The sequence below is a fragment of the Mustela nivalis genome (genome assembly GCF_964662115.1).
Source record: "Mustela nivalis genome assembly, chromosome: 12".
Classification (NCBI taxonomy): domain Eukaryota; kingdom Metazoa; phylum Chordata; class Mammalia; order Carnivora; family Mustelidae; genus Mustela; species Mustela nivalis.
In genome coordinates, this window is record NC_139031.1 from 12,692,099 (window position 1) to 12,717,721 (window position 25,623).

The 25,623-nt window shown below is 37.1% G+C and overlaps 1 protein-coding gene across 5 annotated transcripts in view; it reads left to right on the plus strand.

Moving 5' to 3' along the window:
- Positions 1-25,623, plus strand: part of BRAF (B-Raf proto-oncogene, serine/threonine kinase) — a 185,489-nt gene that overhangs the window by 152,061 nt on the left and 7,805 nt on the right. For 2 of the 5 annotated variants that reach the window (XM_082693894.1, XM_082693892.1), the window contains 6 exons: positions 3,294-3,340; positions 4,138-4,256; positions 7,994-8,125; positions 16,454-16,588; positions 19,295-19,345; positions 20,243-20,396. In XM_082693894.1, the coding sequence (XP_082550020.1) occupies positions 3,294-3,340; positions 4,138-4,256; positions 7,994-8,125; positions 16,454-16,588; positions 19,295-19,345; positions 20,243-20,396 (638 nt within the window). Of the gene's footprint in view, positions 1-3,293; positions 3,341-4,137; positions 4,257-7,993; positions 8,126-16,453; positions 16,589-19,294; positions 19,346-20,242; positions 24,513-25,623 lie in introns of those variants that run through there. The other 3 variants (XM_082693895.1, XM_082693893.1, XM_082693896.1) reach the window with 2 other exon arrangements.

Below are 25,623 nucleotides of genomic sequence, written 5' to 3' on the forward strand. Positions count from 1 at the left end.
TGATACCAAAACAACTTGCAAAGAGCTTGCTAGCTGTGTTATTTTCCTAGGAGTTTCATGGTTTCAGGTTTTACATTCAAGGAGAAAATGAAGATGAGAGTCGCTCTAGTTTATGTTCATCAGATCAAATGTTAGAGTATTGTATTTACTCTTGGGGCATTTTATTAAGCTATAAAAAGAATGTTAGAAAACTGATTCTTGGATAATAACTTAAAAGAAGTAGAAAGAACAAATTTTAGTAGACGATTGCCCAGCTTTCAGATTATATGATTCTGTATGTGGATACTTCTTTTTTCAAGGAAAGAAACTCCTAAGAAAAGCCTTTCGAGGGCACCTGGGTGGCTCAGTGGGTTAAGCCGCTGCCTTCGGCTCAGGTCATGATCTCAGGGTCCTGGGATCGAGTTCCGCGTTGGGCTCTTTGCTCAGCAGGGAGCCTGCTTCTCTCTCTCTCTCTCTCTCTCTCTGCCTGCCTCTCTGTCTACTTGTGATTTCTCTCTGTCAAATAAATAAATAAATAAAAATCTTTTAAAAAATAAAAAAAAGAAAAGCCTTTCAAAAGGATATGATATTCATTTGGTTTATAGAATGCTTTTTCTTTCCTGCTGCTTTTATAAACCTGTAAGTTTCTCTTTAACATCTTTTAACATCTTAGAAAAGTTAAGAAGGGCCTCCAGTTTAATTCCCCTAAATAATAGATACACTTCTGTGTCATCTGTAGTAAAGTTAATTCTTCTTGTTCTCTTCCCTACCCTCAGCCAGTTATTTTTCCTTTGTCAGCTTTCATTATAACTGATTGGTGCTTAGAAAATGATGTTTTAGGGGCGCCTGGGTGGCTTAGTGGGTTAAAGCCTCTGCCTTTGGCTCAGGTTAAGATCTCAGGGTCCTGTGATCGAGCCCCATATCGGGCTCTCTGCTCAGCAGGGAGCCTGCTTCTCCCTCTCTCTATGCCTGCCTCTCTGCCTACTTGTGATCTCTGTCAAATAAATAAATATAATCTTTTAAAAAGAAAATGATGTTTTAGTGTCAGCCTTTATAGAATTATATAGGGTAGTAATTACGCTGGAACATTATATTATGTACAGATATGGGGTATGATACTCATTCCATTTTCCCATCTAGGGAATTTAAGTACCTTTTCTATCGAACCATCCATTATATAGATCTGGATTTCTGCTTTTTCACTGCCTTTCTTGCAGAGGTGTTACAAAAAGAGAATTAAGTGAAATAAAAGAAAAGTAGTTTTTAAACAATAAAGGATTACACAAGAATAAGGTGGCGCTGTTTCAAGTTACAGCTATATACAACTTTAGTCTTAATAGATTTATGCTGTCCAGCTTCTACTAAGGTTATATCACTAGCTCAGTAATCATATGTTGCTAATTATCTAGTATTTTTCTGGTCAGAAAATTTTTCTCCTCAACCCTCTAGTTAATTGCTACCTACCTTACTCTTGCTATATTTCTTTGTATCAGATTTGCTGAAAAGATTGACACCATCAAGAACACCTTTATCTTCCCTTATAACTTCATCATGCCTCCACATATTCATATCTACCACCCATTTGTTGCTGTTTTTAATTTCATAGGAGACAGAATCTCTATTCAAAGACCAACACCTGTTCTATGCACTAAAGACCAGATCTCTGACCAAAGCACTGAGCTCCACCACTGAATACCGTGACCACTTGTTCCCCTTTCTTTCTAATGGAGGTCGGGACAAGGTCTCCCCATCTTGAAAAAGCTTGTGATTGAGGCCTCTGTTTCTCCGTCTGTACCATTCTGTGTCACTGCAGAACTTTTTAAGCAAATGAAATCTATAACTGATACCATATTTTCTTCCAACTTCAGAGAGACCATGTGATGTAGTGTGGGACAAGACTGGGCTTAAGAAGTCATGACAACAGTGGTAAATGCTGTGAAGGACATAAACAGTGATGTAGGAGAGTAATTGGAGGAGAAGGGGTTCCTTTCTATCAATAGTCATTTGAAATAAAAATTTTATCTGAGAAGAAAGTTTTAAAACCTTGATCTTTGGGAAAATGGGAACTTTACATGAAGATGAGAAAGCATAAATAAAGCTTAATTATTATGATTCTTCAATTTTTAAGTGTTCATTACATAATTTTGATTATATACCATTTGAACTTTAAAGTGTCATTTTAAAGCAAAATTTATTTCTTAATGGTCATTGTCAAATTTTAGATGTCTCATATATCTGTCCTTTCCAGGATTAAATGAAGTAAAATTACGTTGACTAGGATATTATATGCATTTCATTGTAGTTGATTCAACAGACATGTTGAATACTTACCACATGCCAGGCACTGTGCTAGGTGGAGATTAAACAAAAAACTAGGCACAGCTCTAACCCTCAGTGAACTCAACTAAAGCAGTTTTTACGGATAACAGATAATTTAAACTTATCATTGACTTTAAGATAGATCACTCTGGACATTATGTAATGTAGCAGGTTTGCTCCTCACTATTTCTATTTGCTTGTTTTGAAAATTTATGTTACTCTGCATTATTTAATTTTCTCTTATTCTACTCTATTTTTAGACTAATTAACAACAGTTATTTACTGTGGCCATTAGTAACTAATTGTAAGACTAATTGAATGATTACCATGTGTGGTAAAGGTCCTCCATATTTTTAAGAAGTTATTTTAAGAATGTATAATTACTACCTTTAAAATTATCAATCAGATTTTCATATTCTAGTGGAGTCTATGTTCTGAAAAAAAAATGAACCATAGAGGGGAAAAATACATGAATCAAGCTGATTAAAAATGATGATATAACTCAACAGTGAAAGATCACTTTCAGTTGAGTTAGTCATGGCAAAGCTTCGTTCAGGAGTTAGAATGTGTGTTCAGTCTTAAAGGATAGATATGAATAGGTGGGAAATAGAATGAAAGCTGATTTGGGGTTGGGTTTGGGAGGGGAGCATTGATCGCAGAGGTGGGATTAAATACCAAGGTATATTTAAAGAACATGGATAAATAGGCTTGACTGGAGTGAAAGGTTTGTATTGGTAAATAGTAAAAGATAAAGCAAAGTCTTTTAATATTAAGAGCACAAGATTTGGGCTGTACCATAATAGTAATATGTTCCTATAATCCTAAATTCATTTATAGTTTAAGATTTCTTATGTAAAGGGGTTATCACAATGTACAGTTTGCAATTGTGTCATGATTTTGATTAAGTCTTTATTTACACCCCTAAATATGTTCTATAGATTTTGAGGCCAGAGTCTTTACCCCTACTCAGGTTAAAATGATGTTTTGTTTTTCAGTTACTTACACGCCAAGTCAATCATCCACAGAGACCTCAAGAGTAATAGTATCCTTCCTGAAATTTGTCTGCGAAGTTTGAAAACATCCTGACTTTTTCTTCTGCATTTTGTCTTCACATTATGTAAAAACAGTTTTCATGCTAAGTTCAATATAATGTAAAGGGAATTAATGAGTGGGTTTGCATGACAGCATAGTAAAGCAGGGTACTACAACATGCTTTTGGTTTCTGAACATGGGAGCATTACCAAAAATTCTGTCAAGTCTTTCTAATGGTCGGACTCTTAGGATTGTGTGCTTACATTCCGTCAGCACCAACTCGTTTCTTTCAGTGCTCTGATGCTGCTCTGCGGTAGTTGAGATGTACCTGAAGGTTCTTACCTACAATGAGGTGAGAAAACCATAATGTTTCTTCTTCTTCCATAAACCCAGATCAAGACCCTGTCTGCCAGCTGACTTCATTCCAGTGAAGAACCTTTGTAGCTTTCCCAGCAGTGCCAAAAGTGTATCTGGGTCTATGCTACTAAAACCTAGTGGGAAAGTTTCAGGGTTTCCCATATATGTAAGTAGGAAAGCATCTCACCTCATCCTACCACATTTCTAGCCCTAAAAATCTTAAAAGCAGGTCACATAGGCCAAATAGAACCGTATTTTTAAAAACGTATTCATTAACTTCAGAAGGAAATATGAAGTACTGTACTTTTTAAAGGAGTATCAGTTTTACCAAAAAAAAAGAAAATCATATTACAGCATTCTAGAAATTAGATCACTTACCTAAAATTTTTATAATGCTTGCTTTGCTAGGAAAATGAGATCTATTGTTTTCCTTTACTTACTACCCCTCAGATATTTTTCTTCATGAAGACCTCACAGTAAAAATAGGTGATTTTGGTCTAGCCACAGTGAAATCTCGATGGAGTGGGTCCCATCAGTTTGAACAGTTGTCTGGATCCATTTTGTGGATGGTAAGAATTGAGGCTATTTCTCCAATAATTAAATTTTTGGACCCTGAGATGCTGCTGAGTTACTAGAAGATCTTTGAAGGTTTCAACTGTAGTATTTTCATAATTCCCAGTATTCACAAAAATCAATGTTGATCTTACTTTTTATGTAAATATATTTTAATTTTTTCTTTATCTTTAAAAATATTATGAAACCAATTTCATTATATTTCAAACAAGAAAATATGTATTTTATAAACACTGTTTAAGTTTTATCCAGAATTGTCTCCTTAAAATATTTTATATTCAAAATGTTCTATGTACTGTTTCCAAAATAAAAAAAGAGTGTGCAATTTCAGCAAGTATGATCTGCAGCAATTATTAAGGTTTTTACTAAGAGAACTACTTTTTTTAAGAGAGAGGTGGTTTCACAATCTTATTTAAGCCTCAATTGGAAAGTTACTTCCTTTAGACTAGAAAGAACCTATAATTATGGGGCAGCTGGGAGAGGAAAGACCCCCCCCAAAAAAAAAATTAGCACTGTCAGCCATGTACTGCCCTGCATAGCTCTTTCTTTTTCTTTATTCCTATTTCTGCTGTGTGGAAAAGAAGGGAATGAAGATGTCTGTGCAATTACTTTCAGCAGGCTGTGAAAAGGGCAGGTATAGGAATCACCCTCTCTAAGACAGCAGTTCTCAAAAGGGGCCCTAAGACCCTTTTGGAGGTCCCCAAGGTGATCTCTGTGTGACCAGATGTTTCTTCATATTCTTCAACTAGAATGACGTATCACAACAGATGGAATGCAGAAGCAAATACATGACCATAATTGGCTGCTGTTAAACCAGTCAAAGAGAATTGCAGTAGTATTGGTCTCTCTGGACTTTTTTTGGTTTTGAAAACATACTTTTCATTAAAAATGGTGATGTGTGTTAACATCTAATGGCTGTTGTTTTATTATTTATGAAATTACTAAATATTTTAACAGTTTCCCACTTAAGTTTAAATATGTTAAATACCCATAGATATCATCCACATAAAAGTTCCTTAGGGTCCTCAGTAATTTTCAAGACTAAAAGAGTTCTGAGACCAAAAAGTTTGAGAATTGCTGCGCTTAGTTAAATATAGAATGTCCCCCAAAGTTGAAACTTTAAATGATTGAATCTGGAAACAGGGAAGCTGCAAGGGCTCTTGAAGCCACGTTTGCATAAATTCCCTGAATCTGTAGCAGTCTCCAAGAGGAGAATTGCAAGGTAGACATCTGAATTAGTCAAGTAAGCATCAGGTTAAATTCAGCTATGATTTCTTGTAATAATAAATGGAGTGTAATGCCCAGTGCATATCACATTATGTGCCCTCCTTAATGCCCATCACCCAGCTTGATCAATCATGGAACAGTATATCAAAAACCAACGATGTTCTATACCTTGGCTAATTGAATTTAAATTTAAAAAAAAAAAAAAAAACTTAACCGGAGTGAAGGCAAGTAACAAGGTGGAAGAGGTACATTGGACTTAGAGTTAGGAGATCTGTACTCTAGTGCTCTGTTTGACTCTCAATCCGTGCATTTCTTAACCTCCTCCACGTCTCTCCATCTTTAATGTTGGTTGGACTAGTGGATTTTTAATGCCTTTTTTGTTTCTAAGATTCAGTAATTAGAACTAGCTAGATTTATTTCTTTAATAAATTTTAATTGTTTTAGTAAACCATTTTATAAACAAGAGGCTAATTAATCATTGTAGTCTGAATCTCATGCACCTTTAAGGCACACATCTTGTTACAAGATAGCAGTGTATCACAGGAAGGGCCAGACTGGCAAAGTTTAAGTACTGAAATTATAAAATCTAAAATTAAGAAGAAACAATTGATACATGTTTTAAAGTGTGTTTATTTTAACTAGTGTGGGAGAGATTTGTTAAGTCTCCAGATTTGTCCTTTTTCAAAAACCTTAGTTTATATAGTTAGCAGATTATTATAACATAAAGTTGTGTATTTTCTTCTGATTTCTATTTTGTGGATACCTAGGTCAATTGGTTCATCCTTTATTCAAGCAAGCTGAGCTTTAATACAAGAGATTAACCGTAGTACACTTAACTGTTGGGTTGTACACTCAACTTTTGGGTTGATAGTGCCTTCAAAACCAAATATGGAGCATCCGTAGACTAGTAGAGAGCGGTTTGGTCAGAACTAAGGTTATGTAATCATCTGAATTCTTCTCAACCTTTTTTATTTACCTTAGAGGGGAAAGAAATCTTTATGAAAATTTTGACAAATTAAATCACTAAATTAATTGAGGATCAGTCATGCATTTCTTATAAATAGATGACATGCAACTTTTCATCAAGCCATCTACCAACAACAGTAGAGGTAAAACTAAATTTTAAAAAAGCCGTTTAGTTCTTTTTATTTATTAAATTTCATTTATTACTCTGTTCCTCTCAAAACTGTGTTCTGGCTTTTAAAATTATGCCTGTATCATAACCAGCCTCTCAGTATTCTAACTTGTTCATCACATCACAGCTGTATGTGGTTTATTTTTTTACCTTATTATTAAAAGCAGTCAGCAGTAAAATGTTTGACAAAAGTAGACAGTCTTCTCCTTCACCCCCCACCCCCGTTCTTCATCAGGATCTCCCACACATCTTCTGTCAGTGGTTCTCAACCTCAGTTGGACATTAAAATCATCTGGGAGCTATAAAAATCAGCAGTGCTTGGATCCCAACAAGAGATGTAATGTTGTTACGTTATTGGGCTGGAATGTAGTCTGGACACTGAGAGGTTAAAGAGCACGCAGGTGATTGTGATTTGCAGGTGAGGCTGAGCGCCATTGCCTGCCTCATGAGATAGTCTGACCAGTGACCAGGAATCTTGTCCCATGTCCTCCAGCCATTTATGCAGTTAATTCAGGCTTAATTATCAGGGCTTTCCCAGAGCTTTCACTTACACTCTGCAGTTTCTCTAGTGAAACAGTTCTTCCAAATGGAACAGTACAGAAGATGCAAGGTGAAAGAACTCTTTTAAGTTTATATTTAGCCAACCACTTATTGTAGTTCATGAACCCAGCCAATAAGAAATTAAGCAGTAGAGTACAGTGAGTCAAATGTGCAAGAAATGTAGCAAATGTGGTTTGATCTTTTTCTTTGCCCAAGAAGCAAGAGGCCAGGATCTTTTTACCAACTTCTAAATCGACCTCCTGCCTCTCGCTTTTGTTAATAAAGCGTTCGTGTTGATAATGCTTTTGGAAGGAGGAAAGAAGTTTGAGTTTGTCAGTCTTGAAGGTGCCCTGAGACGAGAACCATTGTACCAATGGGAACACTTAAATTCTAAGGCCGGCAGCGTAGTGGTAGTGCTACTCCCAAACCCATTAGGACCACATTTCGGTATTTCTTTACTGAATCAGGAATGGGAAACAGGAACTGATTCTTGACAGGGCTAGTCCTGGGACAGATTCAGATAGCAATTTTTGTGCAGTATTTTGCACAATATTTTGTGACAGTGTTTTGTGCAGAAGGAGGATGGCCGATAAAATTATAAAGTCTTAGTAATTCATATGGAATCTCAGGTAATACTGCCTCTTGCAGAGCTCACTGAGCATCTTTTTTCTTAATCATTTTTATTTCTTTGCCCATTAATAAGAGAATGGGCTGCATATTAGATGGATTATCTAATGACAAAAGCATTGTTCTGGGAATTGCAATAATTTGCTTTTCAGTCTTTTTAGTTGAAGAATAAACAAGAATATTTTTCTTCTTGTGTTCTAACAGGCACCAGAAGTGATCCGAATGCAAGATAAAAACCCATATAGCTTTCAGTCAGATGTCTATGCATTTGGGATTGTTCTATATGAATTGATGACCGGACAGTTACCTTATTCAAACATCAACAACAGGGACCAGGTAAACATTTACGGTCTCTTGGGGTTTATTTTACTGTTTGTATAAAGACTGCACTTTGTTTTAGAAGTGTTGAGTCCTGAGTGGACATGAAGGATGGTTATCTTGATCTTTGTTGCAGTTGTGGAAACCTTTGGTGGACTGTTGGCAGTGACAGCATGTAAGGCCTTCCTTGAAATGTCAGTGCCGAGTGTGGTCACAGAGTGCAGCTCCTGATGTTCTGACTAGAAACTAGAGCTGCCACCGTGGAGATCGCTCACATCTCTTGACCACACAAACCAGAAGGAAGGGCTCTGCTGCGGCGGCGGCTGGGCTTTGCGCCTTCTGTTGTTGGTCATGCTGAGCAGGCACTCGGCTGTGTGCTTCTTTTTAGCCAGTTCTTTTGAAATTAGTGAGGTTTCTCCTCTTTTGAAAGACTAATGTATCATGCTTTCATTTTCTATAATGAGGATTCTAATAGGAGGGAATTATTTTTACTTCTTTCTTCCTAAGTTCCTGTTCTCTGTCCTTTCCCAAAGTCCCAAACAGAACCTCATACAACTCTTTTCCTTTTCTATCCCCGCTACATTCGATTCACCAGGACTTTACCACTGACCAAGAAAAAGGAATTGTCTTTACTGATGTTTTTACATTGTACACATTAGGATTTAAAAAGTGTGTGTGTGTATGTGCACGTGTGTAGAGAGACTGAAGCAATTTTACTGTTAATATATTAGAAAACGACGATTGACGATATAAACTGTGGTTAAATAATATTTATATTTTATGCTGTGGGTTGCGTCAGAGTTATGTGGGTAATTTGTTTAAAAATAGAGATACCGGGGTGCCTAGGTGGATCAGTATGTTAAACATCTTACCGTTGATTTCAGCTCAGGTCATGATCTCAGGATCACGAGATGGAGCCCCACACGGGGCTCCACACTGAGCATGGAATCTGCTTGGGATTCTCTCTCCCTTTCCGTTTGTCCCCCTCCTCCCGCCACCATCTTCCCCCTTCCAAGGGCTTGTTCACATGCATGTGCGCTCTCTCTCTCTCCCTCTTTCAGAAAAAACATTAAAATGGAGATACTGGAGCAGATTCTAATTCCATGGAGTAGAGTCAGAGTACTTACATTTTTAATAAGTTTCCCAGGTGAATTTGATATATACCAAAGTTGAGAATCACCAATTCAAAAAATTTTTTTTAAAAAGTGAATTTTTAAAAATATTTTAGTTATTTGACAGAGAGAGAGCAAGCACAAGCAAGGGCAACAGTAGGGAGAGGAAGAAGGAGAAAGCAGGATCCTCACCGAGCAGGGAGCCCAGTGTGGGGCTTGATCCCAGGACCCTGGGATTATGACGTGGGCCGAAGGCAGACACTTAACCAGCTGAGCCTCCCAAAAGTGTGAATGTTTTATGTGTTTTGTCATAACCTCCTAATCTAATGAAATGATGGTTTTTAATGTATAAATGTGTTACTTCATTTAAGTAGTGTATGTATTTTGGTCATCAGCTCAACTCTCTTATCTTTTTGGTAATAGCTCTGAGTATCTTCCTTAATGAAGAACTTCAATTACCGTGTAGTTTCAGAGAAGTAATCTCAGTTGTCACGTACTTTGTGTGTATTTACTGAATCACCCTATGGCCGCTTACCCAGGGGGTCCTGATTTTATAGTTCAGGAATTTTTTAAATTTTTTTTAAAGATTTTATTTATTTATTTGACAGAGAGAGAAAGCAAGAGAGGGAACACAAGCAGGGGGAGTGGGAGAGAGAGAAGCAGGCTTCCCGTTGAGCGAGGAGCCGGATGTGGGGCTTGATGCCAGGACTCTGGGATTATGACCTGAACTGAAAGCAGACACTTAACGACTGAGCCAACCAGGCACCTCTCAAGAATTTTTTTTAAATGGCTATGTTCTGGGGCACCTGGGTGGCTCATTCGGTTAAGCATCTGACTTTCATTTTCTATAATGAGGATTCTAATAGGAGGGAATTATTTTTACTTCTTTCAAGTTATGATTCCAGGGTCCTGGAATCAAGCCCAGCGTTCTAGCTCAGAGGGGAGCCTGCTTCTCCCCCTCCTCCCAGCTCTCTGTCACTATCTCTGTCAAATAAATGAATAAAATCTTAAAAAATAATAATAAACAAATAACTGGGGGCGCCTGGGTGGCTCAGTGGGTTAAGCCGCTGCCTTCGGCTCAGGTCATGATCTCGGGGTCCTGGGATCGAGTCCCACATCGGGCTCTCTGCTAAGCAGGGAGCCTGCTTCCTCCTCTCTCTCTCTGCCTGCCTCTCTGCCTACTTGTGATCTCTCTCTGTCGAATAAATAAATAAAATCTTTAAAAAAAAAAAAAATAAATAAAATAAAATAAACAAATAACTGTGTTTCTACCCAAGTCAGCACAAAGCTAATTGTTTAGTTTCTGTTTGGTCTTTCTAACCACTACATAGCTTTAGAATGTTGTATCCTACTTTATAATGTGGAATCCTACTTTTGAGTGTTAAAAAAAAATCTGTGACCTGGTTCCTAATTACCTGGTATCTTAAACCTACATGAAACTTAGATTCAAGATAGACCAAACTACTAGCTAAGGAACATAATGGAAACCTTGCACCTGTTGGACCTGTGACATCCTAGGTGACTGAGATGATTGATTTGATGATGGCAGTCTGAATAGCAAGGTTGTTTCTTTTTTTTTTTTTAATTCATTATTTTTTTTTTAAGATTATATTTATTTATTTGACAGACAGAGATTACAAGTAGGGAGAGAGCCTGGCAGAGAGAGAGAGGGAAGCAGGCTCCCTGCTGAAGAGAGAGACCGATGTGGGGCTCGATCCCAGGACCCTGGGATCATGACCTGAGCTGAAGGCAGAGGGTTTAACCCACTGAGCCACCCAGGCATCCCAGCGAGGTTGTTTCTAATTTGCAAGTTTCCTGTGCTCTGCCTTTTATAGTCTCATTAACTCAACCATATAACATCATACCCTGTGCCATGTTTACTTTTCTTTTGCATATTACTTTTTTTTTTTTTTAAGATTTATTTATTTATTTTTAGAGAGCGTGAACAGGAGAGGAAGGGCAGAGGGGGAGGAAGAGAGAGACTCAAGCAGACTCCCTGTTCCTGTTCACCACAGAGCCTGATTCGGGGCTCAATCCCACGACCGTGAGATCGTGCCCTGAGCCGAAATAAAGTTGGACACTTAACCGACTGAGCCACTTAGGCACCCTGCATATTACTTTTCTATAGGAATCTAGGGAATTCTAGTTTAGTTTTAGTTGATTTATTATAGAGACTACAAATAAAATTTTATGAATCTAAGATCTGGATGAAATCCAGTGAATACGTTTGTTTTAATGAAATAAAATTATATTATGGAAACAGATATTATTATTTCCAAAATGTGGATAAAAGCATCGTGGAGTTCTATGCTCATTCGCGTCTTGGCATTTTAAGTGCTTTTGTCTTCCATGGGAATATGATAAATGATGTGGCAAGGGCTACTCCATGAGAAAAGTGAGTGAGTATCCAACAGAAGGGTAAGGCCTTTACTAGTTAATTCTTTCTGATAATATAGGTAGAGCGTTCTGGAATTTGCCAGTCTGAAGCCACGTTGGGTGTTTGATGAAGAAAAAAGAGGTAAAAGAATGATACACTCTTCCCATCACCCCCAGTCTACTTCATTCCTTCTTAGTCTGCTTTCCTCAAATGACGCTTTCCATGGAACTTCCTCTTGGGAATCAGTAACTCTTCAGTGAAGTAATCCCAAGCTTTGCTACATCTATTCCTCTTGATTTGTTTCTTCTCTTTCTTTTACTATGATATGATCTCTGTGGCTCTCAGATTGGACTTCTTTGTGAAAATTGAGGAATATTCTTTTTCATAGGAGATAGGACAACTGTGTCTTTACTGTGCACGGTAGGAGCCATTCCTGTACACGCTCCCCCCACCATAGTCTGAGATGGCAGCTTTTCCCAGCAAATTTAAAGCAGGACTCTGATTAAGCAGCTTGATATAAAGAATGACCTTGGACTACTCATAACCTGCATGACCTGGTCACTTTACCTCTTCTGGTGTCTTCCCCTCCCCCCAATTCAACTAAAGAATTCCTTATCGTTATAAAAATCAGATTCTTTCCTAAAGCACGTCTTTTAGCTCCTCAGGGGATGGCCATTCCTATGTTACTTTGCAGAATAGCATTGGCTTTTGTTTTCCTTACTCTAGTGCTGAAGTCTGAGAAATTGCTGTCATTTTTTTCCCCTCTTGATCCTTCTGTTTCACTCTCTGATCACACTAATCACACTCTTCAGTGCAGCTTCTCTAAGTTGGGATTAGTGATGCTCTCATTTGAGCTAGGTGTATTGACACTCTGACCTCTTTGTTTTCTTGGAGAAGTGCTCCGTCATCCTAGAAAAAAATAACATAAATTCTGTCTTATTTTAAGTATATTTCAGTTACTGTTACTGTATAATAAACCACCCAAAATGTAGTGGCTAAAGCAAATTATGAATCTGCAGGTTGGGCTGCCTTCAGTAAGGAAGGTTTATTTCTGTGTCACGTGGTATTGCCTAGGGTACATTTGTCGGGTGTTAAAGGATCCACTTCCAAAATGACTCATTCACACATCCTACAAGGTGTCGTGCTAGCTGTCCACTGGAAGCTCAGTCAGGGCCAAGGGCTGGGGGCCTCAGTTCTTCTCCACCTGGGCCTTTCTGTGGGGGGTACTTTGTAGAAAGCATGGACTTGGTACAGCCTCGTTGCTAAGTTGTTTTTTTTTTAATTATCCCCCCTGGTGGCTGGGTTCTAAGCATAAGACCTCAGGAAACAACAGATAGGAAATGATAAGTGTCTTATCAATGCACAAGTTATTTTAATGAAAAATTTTCAGGGGTGCCTGGGTGACTCAGGCATTAATCATCTGCCTTCGGCTCAGGTCATAATCCTAGGGTCCTGGGATCGCCCCATATCAGGCTGCCTGCTCACTGGGAGGTTTGCTTCTCCCTCTCCCACTTGTGTACCCCTTGCTTGTGTTCCCTCTCTTGTTGTCTCTCTCTTTCAAATAAATAAATAAAATCTTTTAAAAAATAAATAAATAATTTTTTCGGGGCACCTGGGTGGCTCAGTGGGTTAAAGCCTCTGCCTTCGGCTCAGGTCATGATCTCAGGGTTCTGGGATCAAGCCCCGCGTTGGGCTCTCTGCTCGGCAGGGAGCCTGCTTCTCTCTCTCTCCGCCTGCCTCTCTGCCTACTTGTGATCTGTCTGTCAAATAAATAAATAAAATCTTAAAAAAAAAAAAAAGAAGAATTAAAATAATAAAAATTAAAAAAAATTTTTTTTAATTTTCAAAACTACTGTATGCGAAGCACTGTGGGATACAGAGGTATACAAAGATGAATAAAGCACAGGCCATGCTGTTAGTTGTTAGTCTGCTGAGGCAGCGCAGGGTGATGAGCAGACGCTGCTCCTGTCACACTGAGGAGTGAATGAAAGGGCGGAGGTGCCGGGAGGGCTGAGTGTGGTTTGAGAAGGAAGGTAATCAGTCCCAGAATTTTAAATGGAACCACTGACTTTATTGTGTCTGTGACACTTAAATCTTCTGTACATGAATTATCCAGGTAAGTCTTCCCTTCAAGTTTAAATAATTGCAAAGAATGTGATTTCCTTTGTATTGCATTAACATTTCAAAATAAAGCCATTATTTCCTTTTCAGTGTATCCAGTGAAATCTAAAAGCCATTCTGACTTGATACCTACCATCACTTGCTTTAAAAATAGATTCATTAATTTTTGGAAGTTTTTCTCTTTGAAGAAACATTTTAAACATTTTTTTTTATGTTTTCAAGGCTTTTTCTTACTGGCCAAGTCACATCTTTGCAACAAAAATATGTATTTACATTTAGAATTTGAAAAAATCTTTTCCTGTGACTTTAGTCTTTGAATATTTTTAAAATTCTGAATTATACTGCTGTTAATAATTATTAACATATAACTGATAAAAATGTAAGTGTTGATATATAGAAACATAGAAGGAAAATTTTACTGGAAATGTGTGTCTTAACAAACAGGGCTTTTCTTTTCAGTTCATTCATACATTTGTGGATAAATAGGCTTTTGCTAAATGAGGTAGGACTTAGCAACAGTTCCTTTCTTTGTTTTATTTTTATTTTTTTTTAAGATTTTATTTATTTATTTGTCAGAGAGAAGGAGAGAGAGCGAGCGAGCACAGGCAGACAGAATGGCAGGCAGAGGCAGAGGGAGAAACAGGTTCCCTGCCGAGCAAGGAGCCCGATGCGGAACTCGATCCCAGGCCAACTGAGCCACTCAGGCATCCTTTTGTTTTATTTTTAAAGAAGTATCCACTGAGAACTCTTGTTAAAGTAGATACAAAGATGGAAAATTCAGGTGTTTGTTGTACTCATCTGCACAGATCAGTGATCCCCTAGACCACACTCGGATTCAGCCTTCAGTAAGTCTCAGAATGCCTTCCAGGTTGCTAGTAAGAGTTGCTGTTCGTTACAGCAGCCAAGAGAAGAGGCACAAGGGGAGAATCCAGGAGAGTTCCACATGTGGAGGTCCTGGTTGTCTTCTCCCAGTGTAACAGTGGATAGCACTGAATTCTCCTGGCGGCCGTGTGTGACAACATGCAGGTATTGCCGAGTTATCCCCAGGGCTTGGGCTAAGTGAATACGGTTGACCACCTGTGTGGCTGACCTTAGTTTTAGCTGATACTTCTTGACTCAGCGTCCCTTCTATAAATCAGTTCAATAGCATAGACTATCTGGCACAGCCCAAGGCCCCCAGGTAAACAGAAGAACTATTATCAGGCAGGACCTGCCAGAGGTTTAGGGATTACCTTCCACGAGACAAAGGCAAAGGCCAGCCTTCTCTCTGGGCAAGATTAATTCTTACCGTTCATGTATCACTCTGTTAATTTGAACTAATTTCTGTAATGTACCAAAAATTACATAATAATTTATCAGTAAATTTTACAATTAGCTGAAAGCAAAGAACTGGAAACCGGCTGTCTTGCAAAGGAATTTGTCACCTGTTCATTAGAGCCTAAATACCAGTGTGTGAACGTGTCCCAGTGGTATCCCAGCAGTTTGACACCTTGGAACAGTGTGTACTATTGTTACATTTCATATGAGGGAGCAGGTGAGCCTTTTATAAAGTGGGAAGAAGGGCAGTTGTGACAGGGGCAGTGAGAAAGGAGGATAAGCTTTATACCTCCGCTTTAGTGGGGCTCGGGCCAATCAGTGTATAGTTCAACAACAGTTACTATGGCACCAAACAGGAAATAACATAAAGTTAGGTTATCAGACTTGAATGTTCCTAAAGTTTATAAGCTCTGCCTTGTCTGTAACAGGGGATCTCTTACTGGCTCTCTCCTCCCAGCCTCTGGTCTGTGCATGTTGGACCTGTTCCCTCTAAGATCAAAATCCCTCTCTCTATACAAAAGAGTCCCAAGACTCCTAAAGTCTGTCTCTCTCCATTCTCAGAAGAGCCAAAAATTAAGAAATCATGAAAAGTTACCTCTCTGCACCCAGAGAAGACAAGCCTTTTTACTCTATGAAACAGAAAATTTAATACCCAAGTGGTTTACTTTCTTTTTTTCAGAGGAGGCTCTGTTTCTCAGGCCTATGTAAAAATAAATGCCCCATTTCTTCCATTCCCTGAACAAACGAATTTAAAATGCGATGCTGAGCACCTGGGTGGCTCAGTGGGTTAAAGCCTCTGCCTTTGGCTCGGGTCATGATCCAGGGGTCCTGGGATTGAGCCCCACATCGGGCTCTCTGTTTGGCAGGAAGCGTGCTTCCTCCTCTCTCTCTCTCTCTGCCTGCCTCTCTGCCTACTTGTGATCTCTGTCAAATAAATAAAATCTTTAAAAATAAAATAAAATAAAATGCAGATGCCAAAACAACTGCTAAAAGGTTAACTTTTTTGGTTCCTGCTACATATATATATATATAAAGGGCTTAGTGTGATGCCCAGCAAGTGCTCAATAAATTACTTTTTAAGTAGAAAAAGAGGTACAATCTGATGTGTCTCATGATTACCCTGGCAATGGAAAATGGATTGCGTAAGGAGAGACTGGAAGCCTGGGGAGCAATTAGGAGACCTTTGCAATACTCCACAGGTCCAGACGTTTTCAGCTTACAGCCCATTAAGTATTGGTTCCCCACAATGTGATACATAGGAATCAGAATACTAGCATTGTGTTTCTTAACTTTTTGTTGATGTACAGTGTACATGCAGAAAAATACTCATAAATGCACACAGTTTGTTGAATCATCAATGTTTATGTGTTTTTCAGCTTATCAATAAGGTTGTATGATTTGGCTTTTTTCTCTTCCCAGATAATTTTTATGGTTGGACGAGGATATCTTTCTCCAGATCTCAGTAAGGTACGGAGTAACTGTCCAAAAGCCATGAAGAGATTGATGGCAGAGTGCCTAAAAAAGAAAAGAGATGAGAGGCCACTCTTTCCCCAAGTAAGAAGCAGCTCTATGTGTTACTTAACAGGACAGACTAATACTCAGATGCAGATTTTTAGATAGTTTCTAGAGGACACAGTTTGTGCGTTGTGGATTTGGATTCCATGTGATTATGTGCAGGCAGAAGATAAGTAATCACATAAAGATAATTATATAAAGGTTGAATGATAGGTCATCTAAAAACTCAGAACAAAATATTCAGAAAGACTTTACTTTTGTCTAGCCATTCTCAAACTTTTTGGTCTCATGCCATTTTACACACTTAAAAGTTATTGAAGGCCCCCAAAGAGCTTTTGTTTTATATAAGTAATAATTGCCATTTTATAAATTAAAACTAAGTTTTTAAAATACTTATAAGTTTATTTAAACATAATAAAATCATTACATGTAAAAAAATAAAAAATTTAAAAAAATAAATAAAATCATTACATGTTAACTTTTTATGAAAAAGAACAGTATTTTCCCAGACAACAGAATTAGTGAAAAGAATGGCATTGTTTTACCTTTTTTGCAAATCTCTGCAGAAGAAGACATCTGGATTCTCTGCATTCATTATGTTGCAGTGCAATATTTTACATCATTTAGCCTCTGAAATCTCCACTTAATACTTGTAAAATAATGACCATAAAAAAGGCAAATAATACCTTAGTGTTACTATGAAAATAGTTTTTCCACAGACTACACTTTGAGAACTGCTACCTGAATTCTTCCTGGTGGTAAAACAAACAAATTCCAAGCGTCCCTTTAATACTACGTCTTTTGGAGGAGCCAAAAATATCTTTATGTTTTCTATAAAAAGAAAGGGCACCTGTTGGTACTGTCTATCTTTCTCTGATTCTTGGAAAATTACCATTGCTTTTATCTTTTCATGGTATAAGGCCAAAGCCCTTAAGTTAACAATTTTCATAAGCCTCAGAAACTGAAACTAAATACCTGAACAAGCTTAGAAAGTTTGGATTCTATAGATATTGTAATAGAAATTCAATTTTTTATGATGCTTATGAAGTTGTGGATAGCTCTACATAAATGGATCTTGATAAATCAGTACAGCTTTCAGGTGGGAAGAGCTGCCTCTAGTAATTACTCAGCTACCATAATTACTGAGTTGGTGTTTTGTGGACCTTAGTAATGCCTTTGAATACCCACTCCGAGCTGGCTCTTTTAGACAGAAGTCACTGCTACAGGAATGAGTGAATCTTTTATTCCTGTCTGAAGAATTAACGATAGAATTTATAATTTTAACAAGTCTCTCATAGGCTTTCTCAGGGTGGGTAGATACATGTTTTAATATTGGAATTCTACGTTACTACTTCTTTGAGGAAGAGTAGTTTTTTTTAACCCAGAAAACCACTGACTTGAGACTATGGAAGTAAAAGGACAGGTATTGTTGGCCAGTATCAGCAGGACCCCGTACCACATTCTCTTCTTTAGAGTCCAGGTACTAGAGTTTCCTGTTTAACCTGCTTGATGTACATTAATAATGCAAATTATATCCAAAGGCCCACTTTTTTTTAAAGACTTTATTTTTTTAACTAATCTCTACACCCAACATGGGGCTCAGACTTACAACCCTGAGATAAGAGTTGCATACTCTACTGACTGAGCCAGCCAGATGCCCCTATAGGCCCACTTTTTAAGTGGTATTAAAGGGGTTAAAATGTTTATATTTCTAAATGTATGTAACATTTTATTCTTTGCATGGTATCAGAAAATGAAATGCATATCTGAATTTTTGAGATTATTGAAGGCTACTCCTTTTAAGTATTATTTTTAATTTTTCATTATAAGATCTCTTTTCACACTGTATACACATTTCACATGCTAAACACAAATTTCAGATGGCTAAAGATTTATATGTAAAAAACTAAACTGAAAAATAAGAAGTCATTTTTATAACCTTGAGGTAAGGAAGGCTTTCCTAATAAGCAAAGACAAAATCCAGAAGTAATAAAGGAAAACATAGCAAGTGTGACTCCATTAAAAGTTTTTAAACTTCTATATAATAAAAATAATATTGTAAGGTAAACATGAAAAATAATTACAGCATGTATAACAAAATATAAATACTGATATTATCCAAAGGCCTCCTACAAATCAATAAGTAAAAAATAATAATAAATAGAAAATGAGCAAAGGATATGAACTGGTGATTCACAAAGAAATATAAATGCTGAATAAATTTAGGTTGTTTAAAGTTCTGTGACAGTCTGTAAAATGCATAGTGACAGTAAAATACATTTTGATTTTCTTTCTCAGACTGGCAATATCCAGCATTGGGAACAGTGTTGGGAAGTAAGGAAGAGCCCTCCTTATAAATTTTTTAACAGTGTTGTTGGGAATGTAAATTAGTTTGGCCTTTTGAAAGGACTTGGTAGAATTCATAAACTTGAAATATATATACTTTTTGCTCTGGCAATTCCACTCCTAAAAATGTATGTTATAGAACCTGCTTCCACAAGTGCTCAGAGATATATATATATAGATATATATATAGATATAGATATAGATATAGATATTTTTTTAAAGACTTACCATAATAGGAAAAATTAAAGACCTAAAGATCAGGGTAGCTGTCTAGATGGCATGGATATTAGTGAGGGGAAAGAAAAGCAATGCAGAAAAATATGTGTAGTATGATACCACTTTAAATGGTGATGAGGGTGGGGATGGGCTCTGTTTTCATATGTGCATGTTTATGCATAGGAAAGGTCCAGAAGAAAGTATAGACTCTTAAACAGTGGTTACCCCTGGAAGGTAGGACTTAAACTTTTTCTGTATTATTTGAATTTTTATTTGTGTGTTATGCTTGTAATTTAAAATGTTTTGTAACATTGCTTCTTTGCCTTATACTAATCATACAGATTACAGTTTAACTGTTTAAAAAGTTTTCATAGCTCAGAAAAATAATAATAGTAATGGCTGCTAAAGTTGTACTGAGTACTTAATATATGCCCGGCATTGTGCCAAGCCTTTTACATGTATGTCTCATGATTGTGAATGTCCATTATCATACTGTCTGCCTTAAAGAATCGTAACCCATTTCTCTGTACCTCAAACTATGTGGAGTTTCTACATTTTGTGTACTGGTGTCTGTTTGTAGTTTGCCTGTCTTCTCCACTCTTGAATTGTCACCCGTGACTTCTCACTCCTGTGTCACTAGCAGCCTGGGTCATTGGGGTCCTACTTTTAATTATGTACGTGGAAGACATTTCCCATTACTAAGTTTCTTAAAGAATGAGTTGCTCTGATGATTCTGTTGTGAAGTCATTAGTGCTTTACTGATAGACACTCCATCTTCTTCCCCAAAAGGACTGTGGTCTGTGAGAGGCATATCACTGGCTTACATTTTTTATTATTTACTGTTCCAAGGCTGGCAGATGATTTCAAATGTAAACAAAAGCTAACTATAGGTTACTTTCCCCATTCATTTTACAGAGATTATAAAGCTCTAAGAGTTTGATTATTTACTTTTCTTTGTAAGGAAAAATACCAGTTATTCAGTATTTTTTTTTTTAGACATTTAGGATAATACCAAAGTGTAAGATTTCAGGTGCTTTCTTATAAAGTATGATGAGAATTTTAAAGATTAATACCACCTAGATTTTCATTCTACTTTCTTTTTCTCTTTTTTTTTTTTTTTCTTTTTTTCAGATTCTCGCCTCTATTGAGCTGCTGGCCCGCTCATTGCCAAAAATTCACCGCAGTGCATCAGAACCCTCCTTGAATCGGGCTGGCTTCCAAACAGAGGATTTTAGTCTATATGCTTGTGCTTCTCCAAAAACACCCATCCAGGCAGGGGGATATGGTGCGTTTCCTGTCCACTGAAAGAAATTAAATGAGTGTGCCAGGAGAGGGGAGTAGGGACCAAGGAAATGAAGATACGTTTGCTTATATATTTGCTAAATTGAATAAGATCTTTTTTTAAAAAAAGATGAACCAAAGAATGTGTAGGTTTTTAAAAACTCGATAAAATTATTTCCCAATCTAAAATGTAAACTTAGCATTGGATTTTCAACATCCATGCATTTTATAAAATGCACAGACCTTGCTAAACATCTGCGGTGCCTCTTGCAGAGGGCTTACATCCTGTTCCAGATTTGTTTACTGGCTTATTCTAATTTTTAAACTTCATTTAAACTTTTCTCATGCACCTTTTGTTATTAGCTATCACATGTCCACCAGGGACTCCCAAGAGCAGCACATCCCTGTGCATGGATTTGCAGGTGGAAGGTGACAGTAGATTAGCCTGTGTTAGGCAAGGCAAGCCAAACAGATCTAATTGAAGAAGTCACTAGGGTTGAATAAGTCATTTTTATTCTAAATATTTTTTCTGTAACTTTTTATTATAATTTGGAATATATGGTTGTCCTTTATTCCCTCGAAGCAATAGACTGACTTTCTTTTTATAAGCTGTGGGTGCAGGTAACCAAGGTTACTGGTTACCTGAGGAGTGTCATGTTTGACATGAGCGATACGGTTGAACTTGAGGTTTTTAGTGGGCAAATGTTAAAAATTGAAGTTCCTTGTAAATAATACTTCCCCATATATCAAGGATGTCTTACACACATAGAAGTTGAATTTCTTACAAATGCATTATTTCCTCCTCCCCTACAAAAGCGTCACAGAATTCTGTGAGTAGTTTTGGCTTTGTTTGTTTAGATGTCTTTAGTTGCCAAACATCCAGGTAATGGACTTCTTAAAAATTATTATTACTTTAAATTATACTTACCTCTCATGATGCCTCTTTTAGCAATCATGTTATCCATGTTTCATAAAATTTCTGTGCTCCTTCTGTTCTTATTAGGAGTAAAGGCTATTTTTTTTTTTTCTGGTTTTGTAGCCCACAGTATGAAATATTTGGTAGTGCTTTCTAATACTTAAATTTTCTTGTGTAGAAGATGATTGTACTGGGGCAGTCAGTGTATTCTTACTGTGAGCCAGAATCTTACTGGGAATCAGAAATGAAAGAAGCAGTATCAGTGTCATCTCGTCAAAGAGATGATCATCTCTACTTCAAAGTCAGTAGCAAAAGCCCAGCCTCTTAGATACATTTTCACTCAGTTTGGAACTGTGTTGGTTTTTAAATATAATTGACAGTTTGGGGTTATTCAGGCACATAGACATCTGTGTAAATACCATCCTTTGAGCCAATAAAGAAGAAAGTTGGGAAAACCTTAATGATAATTTAGTTTTTAAGTGCCATAGGTAAATTTCTAAAATACTTTATTAATTGGAATGGATGAGATTTCATCCAAGAAAACTTCTCAGTAGGAAGCATGGCATACTATACGCCCCTCATTTGAGTAGTTTGAAGTAAGTAATGCCATTCATCTTCTGCAAAATTGATTCACGCCTTTTAATTAGGCAAGAGTAATAGAAAAGAACCTCTCTCGTGTTTTCAAAAAAAAAAAAAAATTGAGAAAGACATAAAAGAATGGAACATATTGGAAAACATTAAAGTGCTGAATTTCTAAATCCTCTAGTGATATTAAATATAGGATTATTATTAATTACTAAATAGGGTTTTATTTATCACAAACTGAATAGCAAGCGTGTAGCTAATAGAGTTCTTACATTGGTCTGTGGAATGCCAAAAGGTTTGGGCATTTTAAGGCACAAGAGTCAAAGGATCTTTTTCTTGATACAGCTCTAGTGCAGTTCCCCACTGTACTCGTTTCACTCAGATTGTCCTTTCTGTGCTTACTCCTCTTTCTCGCCCCCCCTCAACAACTCCCCACACTGACCACTGGCCAGCCCCCCACTATCTGCATTTGACTCCTTTCCTTCTCCTTTGCCAGAGGGCATTGCTGAGCTCTTAGAACTGCTCAGAAAGTCATGTATGCCATCTCACATGTTCCAGTGTGCCTCCAGAGGATCACCTACTAGTTTCCTGGCCAAACTGGGCCCACTGGAAGTGTTGGTGGAAGAACATGAACAGTCTGGCAGAGCGAGATGTTTAAGTAACGCAGATGTGTTGAAGGAGGGAACATTAGAAGACGTATGGTAGTCTCCCTTTCTGTTGTTTTTTTATACTGCATTTTAGATATATTCTTCAAATAAAGAAAAATATTTTCTAACTGTATGTAGAGTTAACCTCTCTAACTAGATAATTGAAACAGAAGGACATTCATTCTCTTGTGACTGACCGCTTTTACTGCTAAAACGTCAGCCCCCCAGATATTTTTATTAAAGTTGATTTCTTTTTTCAGCAGGAATCCTTTTTGTAAAATTTGTTTTACATTTTAGAATTTTTACTGGTCAGTGATGAGGACTACGATTTTTCTTCTTGACTTTAAGTAGTTTGGAATCACAGCATTTAATCAAATGCTTTAGGTTTTTTATTTTCAGATATTAAATATTGTACTAGTCATTGGCATACTAAAACATTAGTTAAGTTTTCTTCTTTAAATAGTGACCATTTAACACAGCAGCTTAAATGGCTGTCTCAAGTGAGTCACTCAATTTAAGGAAATGGGCTGCTTTTTTTTTTTAATATTATGAAATGGGTACTTCATGACTAAAACATTTTGTCAGTTACAGTCTTATTAGATTGAGAATTATTAAGCATTTCTAGAGCACTTTTTAAATTTTACTCAATATTTCATCTCTCCTACGGTAATTTCTCTTAAGAATTTAAAAAATCCAGTGTGTCTGTGCCAGAATGTTTATCATACTTTTGAAACTTCCGGAAAAAATTGATTAGACTGCCCCCCACATCTAAAATGGTGGTTGATTTCTGTGCAAATCAATTTTTCATAGCATATTTTATCTTTAAGAAGTATATAGCAAATTATATGTATTAACAGCCACTGAAATATATTCAATCTGGGAATAAAAGATAATTGAAAGCTAAGGATTTTAAGATACTACATAATTATCTTTCAAATAAACAGATCTTGATATTTGAGGTATCTAAAAATCACAGGCCCTTCCCACGTGTCCTCTACCTTAATCTTAAATAAAGTCACATGAAAAGTAGAACTTAGGGGGCGCCTGGGTGGTTCAGTGGGTTAAGCCTCTGCCTTCAGCTCAGGTCATGATCTCAGGGTCCTGGGATCGAGCCCCACATTGGGCTCTCTGCTCAGCAGGGAGCCTGCTTCCTCCTCTCTCTGCCTGCCTCTCTGCCTACTTGTGATCTCTCTCTCTCTCTGTCAAATAAATAAATAAATAAATAAATAGAACTTAGGTTATTCTCAACGAGGCAAGTAAAAAATAAGTTTCATCTTGGCCTTTGATTTTTCAGGCAGTAATTAAATTAGTAATACCGAGATTTCCAAAGTCACGTAGTGTTCTGGATATTCCACCTCAAATAATTCTTACCTCAAATAAAATTGGATAGGAGATAGCATGATAATAGATAATTTTCAGATATGCAAGAAGGAATATGCTTTTTTCCCCAAAAGCAGATCCATTTCCTGTTATCCCCATCTTTACTTAAACTTCTCCATTATTTCAAGGACATATATAGAAAGAGTTTTTAATTTTATTGATCTGTAAGCTTTTGAGTTCTTTTTGTCTTTTTTTATTCCTGGACCTTCAGTCTGTTTAGGAAGTAAAAACTGCTTTCCTTTAGAAGCAGTAGACAATGGTAGGGTGATCTTCAGGGTTGGCTTCATTGGTGTCTGATTTGGGGTTTCTTGGTAAGAGTTTATACTTTGGGAGGTTGTTTTGTGATTTTTTTTTTTTTTAAAGCTAACATTTAAGTTTGTAGAATAGAACACTACAACAAAATGAGGAGTGTCTAATTATCATAACTAGTGGAGAACATCTGAAGATTTTTTAAAGTTATTTTTTCATGTGGTATATACGATTTAACATAGAATTTTATCACTTTTGATATTCTCAGTTAATAGATTATTAAGATTTTGATATTCTCACTTAACAGAATAGCTGTTTTTTAAAATAAAGATTTCTCAGTAAATCCTATTTTCACATTGGCTTCCTTTAATGAGATTTAGATTCTGCAAGATTCAGTGATTGCTAATTAGAATGTTGAAAATTGCTCTAAAGAAATGTATTAAAATAGTGGAAAAAATAGCAACCTTCAAACCATAAGCAAAGGTAGTATAAATGTTTATAGATTTCTAGAGTCGTTGTTAACATAATAACCGTCTGTGATTTTGTGCTTCATATTTGGCTCTCCGAGGTCTTAGTAATGTGGCTATGTTTTTTCCATCAATGCCATACTCCCTTCACAGTCCTTTTGATTTTTAAATATGAGAATAATTCTTTTACCCTTCTTTGATCTTTTGACTCACAATACCATGGTTACTTGCTTCGTAGAAGGAATGCTTTAGCTAGAAAGAGATAGTATCACTATCTGCAGTCCAGTTAGTAGTAATAACCAGAATGGGAAAACAAATGGGTTATTACTGAAAATTATTTAGGGGTGTATTCATTGTTGAGGACCCCTCCAACCCTGAACTTGCATTTTAATGAAGTGCCATTTTCTAGCTGTGAGATATCAGGCAAATTACCTCATATTCTAAACCCCCAGCTTGCTCCTCCATAAATTGAGAGAAGTAATAGTACCTGCCTTACGGTTACGATGAGGCTTAGATGCAAATATATATAAAGCATGCAGTGAGGCACCGGGCAGGTAGCAGGCGTTCAGATAGTTACTAAGATAATCAGCCTGTGATCTGAGGGTTCAGTCAGCCCGTCATTAGCAATCTGTTGTTTGTTGGGACACACCAGTGTCCTCTAGTAGTCAGTTGGACTCCACTGGCAGAGAGTGGACAGGTCACTCCTAGATGAAAGTCTGTTCACATCAGTGACTGGACCCACATCACAGACTCTTATTACGGAAGGTGAATGTTCAGGCCGGCTATATTCTGATAGTCGTCGGTTACGAACCAACCCCCAGAAATTTTGTGCCCTGGAGTGCATGTAAGGGAAGGAACCAGCCCATAGTCACAAGTAGAAGATGTGAACAAAATGCTGGGTGAAACATAATGGCACAAAGCCCTCAAATTTAGGAAAGTTCAATGACACATACCCCCATGTAATTGTTTGGTGGTCTGAAAGGGGAA